Consider the following 13321-nt stretch of genomic DNA (forward strand, 5'->3'; position numbering starts at 1 on the left):
ACATACTTACCTCTCTGTGCCTGGTGGACATCAGGGGTGTTTCCAGTCGGAGGCTCTCGTGACTTGTCCAGTGCACGTTTACTGGGAGCACACATACACCGTTCCAGGATGTGTGCAAACCTCGCAGTTGGGTTGCAGGGTTGTGCACTGTGCTTACGTTCAGCTTCTGCAGGTGCTGCAAACGTGTAAAGTCACGCTCTTGCACACGGATGAGAGCTCCAATACTCCACAGCACGGGCAAACCTGTGTTTTCTGTCTGACATTGGGCTGGTGGCATTTCTCTGCGCTGTGATTTGCACTGTGTGGTAACCAGTGGTGTTGGGCCCCTCCCCAGGTGATCGACCGCTCAGCCGTCCCTGGGAAGGGTCTGTGCAAGCCTTTGCCTGTTTCCCTGTATGGGTTGTCTTTCTCTTTCTGATTGATTTGTAGGGATTTTGTAAGGTCCTGGATAGTCATCCTTTGTCAGACCTATGGGTTGTGGTTGTCTTCTCCTCCTTTGTGGGGTGCTTTCAACTTTTTAAAACATGTCTTTTAAAAAACAAAGTCTTGATTGTAGTATAGTCCAATTTATCTCTGTTATATTTAGTACTCTTTGTGTCCTGTTCAGAAAACCTATCTGAAGGCCAGGGAGAAGTCCTCTTATGTTTTCCTCTAAAAGTTTTATTTTTACCTTTCACGTTTAGATCTGGGATCTATCTGCGGTTGATTTTTGTGTGTTAGATGAGGTATGGATAAAGATAAATTTTCTGTAGATGGATATCCAGTTGACCCAGCACCATTTATTTGAAAAGACCCATCCTTTCCCCCATTTAGTGGTAGCCTTTGTTTTCACTAAGATATAATTCATGTGATTCATCCATTGAAAGTATACAATTCAGTGATTTTTTAATACATTCACAGATATGTGCAATCATCACCACAGTCAATTTTAGAACATTTTCATAAGTTAAAAAAACATAAAAAACTGCCATATCCTTTATTACCCACTAGCTCCCCATCTCTAGCCCTGAGCACCCGTGAATCTATTTTTTTGTCTTTATAGATTTCCCTGTTCGTATAAAGGGAGTCGTAAATATGCGGTCTTTTCCGTCTAACTTCTTTCATTTCCTTCATGTTTTTGAGGTCACCCGCGCTGTAGCGTGTGACAGAGCGTCATTCCCTTTCATGGTTGGATGTTATTCTGTGCTATCGATGTGGCAGTTTCTTTATTCATCCATCTGTTGATGGGCATCTGGGTTGTTTCCATTTTTGGCTGTTATAACTGATGCTGCTGTGAACATGCATGTGAAGTATTTGTGTGGACAGATGTTTTCATTTCTCTGGAGTGTATACCTAGCCCTGGAATTGATGGGTCCTGTGGTGATTCTGTTTACCAGTCTCAGGGACTGCCAGACTTTTCCAACATGGCTGATCCATTTTATATTCCCACCAGCAGTGTGGGAGAGTTCTGATTTCTCCACAATCTTGCCAGTACTTGTTATTTTCCTTTTTAAAAATTAATTATAGCCATCCTAGTGGGTATAAAGTGATACCTCATTGTGGTTTTCATTTGCATTTCTTGGATGACTCATGATGTTGAGCATCTTTTCATGTACTTATTGGCCATTTGTACATCTTCTTTGGAGAAATGCCTATTCAGATATTTTATCCATTTTTATTAATCGGGGTATTTGTCTTTTTTATAATTGATTATAATATAGTTCTTTATATATTCTAGATTCAACTCTTATCAGAGAGACGATTTTCCAATATTTGGTCCCATTCTGTGTGTTGATGATGTCTCTGAAACACAAAGCTTTACATTTTGATGACGTCGAATTGACCTACTTTTTTCTTTTGCTGCTCATGATTTTGATGTCGTATCTAACGATCCTTTCCCTAATTCCAGGCCTCCTGTGTCTTCTTCCAACAGCTTTCTAGTTTTATCTTGTACCTTTAGGTCTTTGGTCCATTTTGAGTTGAGTTTTGTACATGGCGTGAGGTAGGGTCCGGCTTCCTTCTTTTGCAAGTGGACGCCCAGTTGTCCCACTCTCTCTGTTGAGAAGACTGTTCTTCCTCCATTGGATGGACAGCCCTTTCAAAAATCAGTTGACCATAGACAAATCAGCGTGTTTGGACCCTTTGTCTCTAACCTCTGACCTCATCTATGTTCTCATCCCCAGGGGTCAGTATTTGGATTATGAGAAGGAGGAGGTGGAAGCTCAGCCCCGGCAGTGGAAGAAATACGACTTTCACTACGACAATGTGCTCTGGGCTCTGCTGACACTGTTCACAGTGTCCACAGGAGAAGGGTGGCCCATGTGAGTGCTCACTGGCTCATTGTGGCAGATCACGCTAGAGCAGAGGGGCAGCTTGGGCAGGGAGTCTCAAACTCTGCATCCGTTTGTGTTCTAGTCATCCAGCAAATACACCATAGGCTCTTGCACCCACCAGGTAAGACATGGCTCTGCCTTCCAGGAGCGGGCAACCTGGAAAGAGGATGAGATTAAGACAAAGTACACAGCATAGTGATCTCCTGAAAATCGTTTTTGAGTGGCTGAAGGCCAGAGGGAGGTGGGGCTATTTGGTATCTCCCTGTGCTACCCTTCTGGCCTCAGTTAAGGGTAGACAGAGGGATGTATTTGTTCAGTGCCACACTGGATGACTGGGGACTTCCTTTGGGGCTGGGAGGACCACCGCTCAGAAGGTAGGATCAATGCTGTGCCAGGAGCCCAGGGTTTTCTAAAGGCAGGTGAAGCTGGGTATGAGCTGGTGAACTGGGCATGAGCAGGTGTGAGCTAGGAGTAAGCAGGGCAGGGCAGAACTCCTGGGCCTCCACCTGTCCTGGGGTTAGGACCTCCAGTCCCTGGAGACCTCCCCTTGATGGCCCTCCAACAGCCCTGAGTACAAGCCCTATCGGGAAGGTAGTCTACCTCAGGAGACTGCGGTCCTAGGGAGCGGGCTGAGGCCCGCAGTGTTGAGCATCCCCTTCCTTTTGCCATCTCCGGGCTCAGGTATGGAAGCCTCACCTGTGATACAGGTCTTGACTTTCCCATGGCTCTGTCGTCAGGGGTCCCCCTGACACTTGGTGTTTGCCCTTGGTGCAGGGTCCTGAAACACTCTGTGGACGCCACCTATGAGGAGCAAGGCCCAAGCCCCGGGTACCGCATGGAGCTGTCCATCTTCTACGTGGTCTACTTTGTGGTCTTCCCCTTCTTCTTCGTCAACATCTTTGTGGCCTTGATCATCATCACCTTCCAGGAGCAGGGGGACAAGGTGATGTCTGAATGCAGCCTGGAGAAGAACGAGGTGGGTGGCTCCCTCTTCTGCCCCATGTGCACGTGTGCATTGGATGCTCTGCTGGGCTCCCCTGATGGGCAGTGTGGGCAGAACCAATGGACTTCCCTTCCGCATGGTACTCGCTCACCACCGCATAGCTGGTGGCCAGCACAGGGGCAGGGAGAGACTGAGTGTGGCTGGTCAGGGCTGCCTGCGAGGATGGAAGAGACGGGTGTGGGGTGCAGTGGGTGCTGCAGTGTGGGTTCCCCCCACCCCCACCATGTTCTCAGTGCTCCTTTGTCCCCGGGCAGAGGGCTTGCATCGACTTCGCCATCAGCGCCAAGCCCCTGACGCGGTACATGCCCCAGGACAAGCAGTCATTCCAGTACAAGACATGGACATTTGTGGTCTCGCCTCCCTTCGAGTACTTCATCATGGCCATGATCGCCCTCAACACAGTGGTGCTAATGATGAAGGTATGTTGGCCCAGCACGGGGGACAGTGGGTGCCAGCTGGGGTGTGAGAGAGATGGAGAGAGAGAGCCATAGTTGCAGCTGATCACGTCCTGGTCAGCATGGGATGCCTATAGAAGCCCAGTGCCCTGGGTTCTCTGTGGGCTGAGATGGTGAGAGTGTCCTGGGAGAAAACGGGGAGAGCAGGGATGGGTATCCCTACCCTGGGCAGGCGTGCAGTTCTCTGTGCTCTGGCAGGAGGTCAAGGCTGGGGTGTCTTGGGGCAGCTGAACCTGTAGCCAATGGCACTTATTCCCCGTGCAGTTCTATGACGCACCGTATGAATATGAGCTAATGTTGAAATGCCTGAACATTGTGTTCACATCCATGTTCTCCATGGAATGCGTGCTGAAGATCATCGCTTTTGGGGTGCTGGTAGGTGCCTTGGCTCCCTCTTGGCCTTTTGGTGGTCTGCATTCTGGCTCCCTCTCTGTAGGGGGGATCTTCAGGGACTTGTAGCTTAGAGGTGGGAATTCCCCAAGCCCCCAGAGCAAATGTGACATTGTGGTGGCCCTGAGGAAGGGGCTGCTCCAATACCCTGAGCTGCCTGAGCTCTGCCCCTAGCCCAGCTCCTGGAGACAGGCGGGGCCAGGCTCCTCCTCTTTGGATACACAGCTCTCAGTTCTGCACCTGCCCAGACCCACAGGTGTTTGCTTACCCAGCTGTGGTGTCCCACCTGGGTGGCCCATCTGTCCCTTTGCTCCTTTCTTGATTAGGGGTACTTCCTGCAACTCCTTGCCTGGCAGAACACTTACCAGCCTCTAGCAGTAACTGCTCTTTTTTCTCTCCAGAACTACTTCAGAGATGCCTGGAATGTCTTTGACTTTGTCACTGTGTTGGGAAGTATTACTGATATTTTAGTAACAGAGATTGCGGTAAGTAGCGTTTCCTGTCCTTCCTGCAGGGCCCCAGAATGGTTTCCTTCTGGGCAGTGCTCCTCAGTGCGCCTCCAGGTTCTGAGTGTTAGCCCCTTCTCTCTTGCCAGAGTTCCCCAGGAGCCCCTGGAAAGAAGGAGGCTCCTCTCCAGAGGTGGAGTTGGGGATTGGGTATTGTCTTGGGAAATACTTTTTCTTGGATAAGAAAGTGGTTTCCAAAAGGTCTTCTAGTCTGGTGGTCTGAGAGTCACCTAGGAGCTTCATTGTAACAACTGACCAGGAAGACAACAATCTTTTAAATCTGTGTGTGTCTAACAAATCTAACAACTTGGCACCAAAGTACATGAACTAAAACCAACAAGAATAGAGTATTAGGTTTGTTTTACGTGTGTGTGTGTGTGTGTGTGTGTAAATAAAATGAGATACTCATTCATATCAAACATACACAGATTATATGTAAAAACTGACCAAGTGCTAAAATACGAAATTGTCTCGACAAATTTCGAGGAATCTGAATCATAAAGCAATGTTCTTTAAGTATAATGCATTATGTCAGAATTAAATGGCAAAAAATCTCATCTCAGTCTTAAGTTGAATTTTCTAGGAGCAGACACTAAGGTGGGGTTCTTGTACAAGTCATTTCTTAGGAAGCACTCCCAGGCAAAACCATGAGAGAGAGGTTTGGGGAAATGGATGGGTAAGAGAAGGAGGATCAGAAATGTATCTGGAGCCAAGTGTTGGGGTGCATTTGGGTCATCCCCGATGGGGGCTTGGAGACAGGGTGGTCACACCTCAGAGTTGCAGAGCTTATGCCTCTGTACTGATTAGTCCACAGCTAAGGGCTGCACCTGGGGGTTTGAATTGTCAGATACCTCCAGCCCTTCTGAGTGCACCCCACGTGCAGGCAAAGCAGGCTCTGGCCACCACTGGGGAGGAAGGAATATCAGGCTCCTTGGTAACAGGACCGCACTGGAGTACACGAGCGTCTGCTGTTACCCTGGCCCCACTCAGCTCTGCCCACATCTCACACTGGGTTCACTTCTCTCATTCTTCAGGAGGGTGCTGGTCACGATGTGTGGGAGAAGAGGGTTGGTAACCAGTTAGAACTAGTCTGAGTTAAGTTGATGTTCATTAACTTATTCTTCCTAACCCCTTTTGGGGTCCCCTGACTGGTGGCCAGCCTTCTGCCGCTCTAGTTCCTGGGCGGGATGAGGCAGCCCACACTGTCACCCTGTGAAGCCCAAGCCCCTGCTTGTCACACCCTTGTGTGGTTCTGGCTGCCATAGTAGTCCAGTCATAATTAAGACTGGTCATAGAGCACTAGAAGGGCTCTAGTGAACCCCCTGATTTCCAGATAGACTTCTTCCTACCCTGTGTAATGGTAGCTCTGCCCTTCTCCATACCCAGCATCCAGTACCCTGGCCAGCCTGGAAACTCTGCTCTGCCTGCTGGTCTTACGGCATGAGGAGCACAAGTGACAGGGGCCCACCATGACTTTGGTGTTCCACAGTGGAAGCCTTCCCTACCCCTTGAGCCAGGACCTCTAGATTTGCCAAACCTAAACTTATGGAGATGATGAGAACAGAGTCTGACCTGGGTTGCTGGAGGATAGTGAGAGGGGCCACCCCTACTTCCACCGCTTGCTTTCTGGATCTGTGCAACAGTTGGACACCCAGTACCATCTCTTGTCTGTCAGTTCATCTTGAAGGACAATATCCCAACTCTGTGAGGTACATCACCAAGCCAGCGTTTAATCTGTGCCTTTAAGAGGCTTTTTCAGTGTTTTATGAGGTTTCCACCTCCTGAATGATGTTGAATATTATATGCCAGTGGATCCAGAGTCACCTGCTTCTTTGTACCTGCTTCTGCTTGCTCGGTTTGGAGTTGATGTTATGTGGAATCCAATATGGGTAAATCTCTGATACTGGTGCCGGCCAAGGTATTCCATGGGCAAAGACAAACCCACACCCAGAGTGTGAGTGATCCCAGTAGAGACAAATCACTGCCATTTCCAGGTGAAAGGATTCTCATGTAAGCAAATTACCACCAAGTGGCTGGTTGACAGCCTAAAGCATGGTGCATTGTAGAGGCCTCGTTGACTTCTGCTCATAGTGGGCTGGGTGTTTAGTAGTGGTCATGGCTGGATCAGCCCACCTGTTGGGCTCAGGCACAGCCTTCATCTCAGCCATCATGGTCACTCCATTCATGGATCTACTATGTGAACACTGGGGCTGGTGAGGATAGAGGCTGGCTGTCATCTGTTGGGTAAACCATCTCAAGGCCTGGTTTTTAGTGCCCCTACAGCTGTGGATGCTCTGTGGTGGACACTGGTGTGTAATACAAGGACCTGCATGTCGCATCCATTCCCTAGGCCCATCTGGATGCCTTTCTCCAACCTTTGTTCCCTCCGGAGCCCTGGCCAAGCTTTAGCTCTTGCCTAAGGTCCTGTAATCCATACCACAGGCCACTTCTTTCTCCATCCGTGCCATGGCTGATCGGGTTCACCACCTAGAACTCTGCCTCACCACTGTCTTTCAGCTCGTCTCTGTGTGGGGTTCTAGTGGCACCAATGTATTGAGCCAACCGCTTCATATAACGGGCTTGAGTTTTTCCTCCTGGCTTTAGTGATCATCCCATGATATGTTGGGGTAGGAGTGAGCTAAGGAAGACAGGTGCAGCAAAGGTGCAAGGCCTGGGGCACTGGGCCACCTGTCATGAGTCTGTGCCCTCTAGATGTGCTTGGGTTTGGCCCTGGATGTAGCACTTCCATCATAACACTGGATTGTTGGCAGGCCTGCAACACACACTCATAAAGAGAAGCATTGGTGCCATAGACAGAGTTGTCTCCTGGTCGGACACGGTGTCCACCAGGGCCCAGCAGCCAGGAGTGGCCCCTCTCATTGGTGATGTCTTCAGCAGATGACATGCCCTTGCTCCAGAATCCTAGGTGTTTGCACTGACTTTTCTATGTGGGCTTTCCAGGGACTCCACACAGTGTCTTTATCTCCCACAGATACCCCAGTACTGTGGAATCTGTTGCATCTTATGGCCCACGTTGTAGGGCTCCTGGTACTGTAGCATGGATCTACTAGAGAGCCCTCTCCTGCTCTGAATCCTCTCAAACCTAGCAGCTTTGTGTCATCTGATAAATGGGTCACAGCAGTATTTCTTCGGTGGTGTATGCCATCTCCAAAACTCAAGGAAGCCTACCAGGAGTAGGAAGTGTGAGGTGTGATAACTAATTTGTCTTGCCTCATACCACTGGTTGTAGTAGTCTTATGCATTAGGTTTCTACCTAAAATATGAGGAAAGAACATTCTAATCCTAAACAAATTCTTCCAGCGAATAGAAAAAGAGTGTACATTCCCTAACTATTTATATGAGACTTGTACAATCTGTACCCCAAAATTATTTAAAAGATAGAGTATAATAGAGGAAGTCATATTCCATGCTCACTCATTAACGTAGATGCAAAATGCATCAGAAAGTCTAATTTACATTAACAGATCAAAGAACACTATTAATGGGATCCTGTCACGGGTGCAGAGAAGACATTCAATAAAACTAAAATTGTATTCATGATAGAAATTATTAGCAATCTAGGAATTATTGACTTGATGAAGAGAATTTACCAAAAATCCTGTGCTAACATCATATAATGGCGAAATTTGGAAAGAATTCCCTTTAAAATTAGAAAAGGACAATACCTATAAGCACATTGAACTTCAGGGCCTGGTCGGTTCAATAAATTGAATGTCAGCTCCATGAAGACAGAGGTTTTTGTCCAGTTCACTGCCATATTCCAGTGCTTGGAATAATGCCTGACACTTCAGGTATTCAGTAGACACTTGTTGAATGAATAAGACAAGAAAAATAAAACACCTAAGTATTAGAACAGAAGTAGGCAAAGCTGCCATTATTCATAGATAACATTATTATCTGTAGATGAAATCTGGAATAATCTCAAGCTGCTAAGAGTGTTTAGCACGGTTGCTGAGTGGAGTACCTGAGTGAGTAGTTGACTGCATGTCATAACAGCATCAGCAGTCCTGGCTGTAACCCTAATAACATCCACACACAGGATCTTTATGTGGAAAAGTGCTAAACCTCAGGGAAAGATAGTAAAGGAGACTTAAATAGATGGTGTCAGCACGTAAAACAATAAGTAGTGTCAATTTCAGAGATGGTTTTGCCCAAATTGATCTGTAGGTTCAATGTAATTTCAGTAAGTGAATTTGTTTTTGTTTTGTCTGTTATGGAAATTGGCAAGTTGCTTCTAAAACTCATCAGAAAGAGCAAAGGCCCCTTAAATACTCAAGATACTTAAGAAGCAGAAAGTGCTGCTGGGGCAGTGGGGGTGGAGAGGTACTGTTCTTGTTGATGATAAGACTTATTATAAAGCTAGAACATTAAGACTGTGGTGCTGGCTTGGGGATAGTAAATGAGCCAATGGACAGAATCAAGAGCCTAGAATCAAAATCACTCGTATATGGAAACATGATGTATGACTGTGCTACTTAGTGGGGAGACAATTCAACAACTGATGTGGGAATAATGATGATCAATATGGGGAAAGACAGAAATTGGATCTTCACACCATTCACAAAAAAAATCTATTTCAAATGGATGAAAATACTTAAATGCAAGAGGAAAAAATTTTAAAACTCTTAGAAGAAAATACAGGAGATTATCTTTAAGACCTTGGGATAGGGACTGATTGCTTAAGCAAACTTAAGGAAGCACCATCCATAACTGAAAAAAAATTCTATAAAATAAAGAGTTTCTGTTTATCAAAAGAAGAAAGGACAGTCCATGAAGAGGGAGGGGATATTTGCATCACATTCCTTTGTTTATCCATTATAAATATTTATGCACTGCCTATCATGTGCTAAGCAGTATTCTAAGTGCTGGGACAAAAGATGAAAATCTCTGCTCTTCTGGAGTTTCATTCCAGTGAGAGAGACACAGTGTTACACAATGAGAGGCACTGGGAGAAGGCACAGCAGAGAAGCGGTATGAGACACCGGATTGGGGGGAGGGGGGCTTTGATGGCTGTGTGCTCAGACAAGACGTCACTGAGTTGCTGACTTCCAAGTGAAGATGTCTGGGTTGTGAGGACGTGGAGCAGGGGGCCCTGGGGGAGCAGCACTGAGCCCTGCACCTGCATGCCTGAGGGAGGACGTGGGCACACTGCTGTAGGAGCATCATGAACAAGGGCGGAAGCAGCAAGGGCAGAGGAAATGGGGAGCAGGGAAGGGTTTGCAGTTGCAGTAAATTTTGGTTTTTATTTTGAGTGAGGTAGGAAGAGGAGTGACATAATCTGGCTTTTCAGACCAAACCTCTGGCTGAGAATATAGTGCAGGGCACAGGCAGAAGCAGCTAGGCAAGTTAGGGCTCAGTTGGGTTATCCCAGAAACAGACCCCAAGATAGGAGTTCAATGCAAGTCATTTATTTGGGAGGTGATCCCTGGAATACTAGGGGAACAAGGAAGTGAGCCAGGGAAGGGAGGCAGCCAGTACATGGTACTATGAAGTCAGTTACCACTGTGGGTCCTCATTAGGAGCCCTGAGCCTCTGTTATCCCAGCAAGTGGCGGGGTGACTGGGGTATTTTTCAGCAAGTACTGCTAGCTACTAGTTGAAGGTTGCTGGGGAGAGGGGGCCAGAGAATGTTAATTCTCTGGCACTTGTGTCCTGGCCTGGGAAAATTCTCAGGAAAAAAAGATGTGGATGCTGACAATTGAGTATGGGGCCTGTGAGGATGTGAGTGCCACTGAATGCCATAGCAGGGAGCCCGGCAGAGGGGCTAAGGTGAGAGACCGTCATTCTGGATGTATTTTCCAGTAGAGCTGCAGATGGACCAGATGTCTGTGTGAAAATTGAGCAAGAATGGCATCAAAGTCTGAGCAAGTACTTGGGAACATGGATTATCATTAATTGAAATGGGAAAGACTGTGGGTGGAACAGGTTTGTTGTGGACTGTTTGTACTTGTGGACTGGATGCAATTTGTACATGTTAGATTTGAGTTGCCTGTTGGCCTTCCTGAAGGAATCATCCAACAGGCCGTTGGACAGATGGGCCTGGAGTTTGGAGAAGAGATTCATGCCAGTCTCATAGGATTGGGAACCATGAGCATATAAGATGATATCAGATCCATGAGACTGAATGAGATCAATAAAGGAGAGAAAAGAATGAGCTACTGAGTTCTATGATGCACCAACATTTAGTGACAAAGGCGTGGCCGGAGGGCAGAGAGGTTTTCCAAACCATTAACAAAGGTTAGTGTCCAGAATGTGCAAGGCTCTTCTGTGAATCATTAAGAAAAACAAAAGCAACCAATGGAAAAATGAGCTGAAGGCATAATTGGGCATTTTACTAAAAGAATAAGAAACAGAAATGACCAATTAACATAGGAAAAGCTGCTCACCCTTATTTGTAATTAAAGAAATGTAAAGTGAAATGACATTGAGATGCCATTTCACACCCTCTGGTTTGTCAGACGTCAAACGGGAATTCCAGCCATGCTGATGGTTAGCAAGTGGGACAGCCAGAACCTCCATGCTATTGCTGGGGGTGTTCGTTGGACAACCTTTTCTGAAGAGTGTGGCAATCCCTAGAAAGCTGGACATATGCATGCCTGCAGCGACTTAGACACATAAGCCAGAGGGTGTCTGGGCAGGTGACCTGGAGACACTTTCACACAGAGGGTCGTGGCTACCTTGTTCACAGTAGCAGCGGAACGCACTGATTGTCAGGGGACGTGAACATAGTGAAGTGCCGCACGCACTGGAGGGTGGTGGTCTCCGCATCAGGAGGGATGCTTCTCAGAAGCAGAGTTTGCTCGCCGTCAGCACAAGTTTGCCCAAGTCCGCGAAGGCTGCATACGGTAGAGTCCCATTAAAAGGCTAAGAAAAGTCAAGTATAACGCATTTTAAGAGTTTGTGGTAAGACAGTAAAGAAGAGCAATCATTAACAAGAATTAAGGGTAGCTACTACATCTGGGGAGGAGAAAGGGAGACAGGACGGGCTTCAAAAGTAATGGTGACATGCTGTTTTCTTTAAGCTGGGTGATGAATATATGGACATTTTATGATTTTTCTTTGAAAATGTGCATCCATACACGTATTTATACATATTCTTTTGTGTATGTGGTATGTTTTATGGTTTAAAAAAATTAATAATCCAAATAATGCGGGGAAAGTTCTGAGCTGCCATTTTCACACAAAAACCAAGGATGTTCTGTCACACCAACCATTGGCATTGTGGCACTGCCCAAGTGCTTCTCATCCAGAAATAGTTCGTACCAGTGTGGATTCTGGGAGGAGCAAGCTGGCTGCTGATCCTTACAGGCCTCGTCCTTGGACACAGGAATCTTTGTTCCCTGGATAAAGGGATCCAGACATTGCGCTCCCATCTGCAAGGGCACAGCTCTGGGGGTTTCTTCATGCGTGTGCCTCCTGGCCAGAGAGGGCGGACTGATGAGCAGGCATCTAGGGTGGGGGTTGCCAGACATGCAGAGAGCACGATGCCCAGCTGTCTTCCAGGGAAACCTCTGCCTCCAAGGAGGCCCGCACACGAGGCAGAGACCTTCTGTAGCGCAGGTGGCTGGAGCAGCCGTGTCTGTCCCTCAGCTGTTGGACACGCAAGGCCAAGGGGGCTTGTGGTTGTATCAGACCTTACTTCCAATAAGCCCTCCATGGCTGCTGCCATCAGCCCCTGATGCCCAGCAGGGCCGGTGGGAGGGCTGAGGAGCCGCTTGGCTTGGAAGGTCTGCTGTGCCCTGGCTGCTAGTGCTCTCGGAGCTCAGTCCTTCACCCAGTTCTGCCGAGAGGGGAAAAGATGAAAGGAAGTCGTCGTGTGGATTAGTGGTGTCTTTATTTTTGTTCATTTGTAGTCACTTCATATGTTACTTTGTGAATGTACTTTTTTTTCCTTAGGCAAAAATATGAGTGTCAGTTCCCACCGCCAACTTAATCAAAACAGAGTAATAGTCTTAACCAGGGTCATGTAGAGACAGCATTCCCAAGCCAGCATAAAACTGACATTGATTTCTTTGCCTGGAAATAAAAAAATAAGTGTCTGTGAGTCATCTTTGGATTTGCATTACAAACAGGAATGCAAATGAATGCCACCCTGTCTGCATAACCTACAGATTTCAAAAATATGTTTTGATTTGATGTATTTTAAGCCAAATATGCAAAGTTTACTAAAATCCTAAAATTTTCCAGTGAGGTATTCAAAGTTTGAGTTTTTGCTTGTGTTGATGACTCATTTTCTCTTTTGTTTTCTGTTTTTGTTCTTGATTTACCCTAACCTACCTGCTGACTCACGCCATCCAACCAACATACAATGCGAAAACCATGTCTCCGTCTGTATGTTGCGCGCCTGCTGCTCAAACATCCCAATCTGTAAATAATACGCAAATATCCATCCATGAAAACATCACATATAGGAAACGGTTGGTTTCATGACTTTAAACAGTTCTTAAAACTCCTTGCTTTGCTTGCTCTACTCCTGTTCTTTCTTCCATTTCCTGTGACTCCTCACCACTGCCTTCCTAAGGTGTGTGGTCAGAGTCTGGCAGTGCCCATCCCCTCTGGCCTCTTCTCCTCGGCTCCTGGGGTCCAGCAGGGGCTTCTGAAGGCCCTCCCAGGAGCCATTTGATTCAGGAACTGG

At 47.0% G+C, this 13321-nt stretch overlaps 1 protein-coding gene across 7 annotated transcripts in view; it reads left to right on the plus strand.

Moving 5' to 3' along the window:
* CACNA1B (calcium voltage-gated channel subunit alpha1 B) overlaps positions 1-13321 on the plus strand; it is a 188762-nt gene that overhangs the window by 137740 nt on the left and 37701 nt on the right. For all 7 annotated transcript variants that reach the window (XM_078062105.1, XM_078062104.1, XM_078062109.1 and 4 more), the window contains 5 exons: positions 2163-2300; positions 3087-3288; positions 3570-3734; positions 4035-4145; positions 4562-4645. In XM_078062105.1, the coding sequence (XP_077918231.1) occupies positions 2163-2300; positions 3087-3288; positions 3570-3734; positions 4035-4145; positions 4562-4645 (700 nt within the window). The remainder of the gene's footprint in view (positions 1-2162; positions 2301-3086; positions 3289-3569; positions 3735-4034; positions 4146-4561; positions 4646-13321) is intronic.

The sequence above is a fragment of the Halichoerus grypus genome, chromosome 14 (genome assembly GCF_964656455.1).
Source record: "Halichoerus grypus chromosome 14, mHalGry1.hap1.1, whole genome shotgun sequence".
Taxonomy (NCBI): Eukaryota; Metazoa; Chordata; class Mammalia; order Carnivora; family Phocidae; genus Halichoerus; species Halichoerus grypus.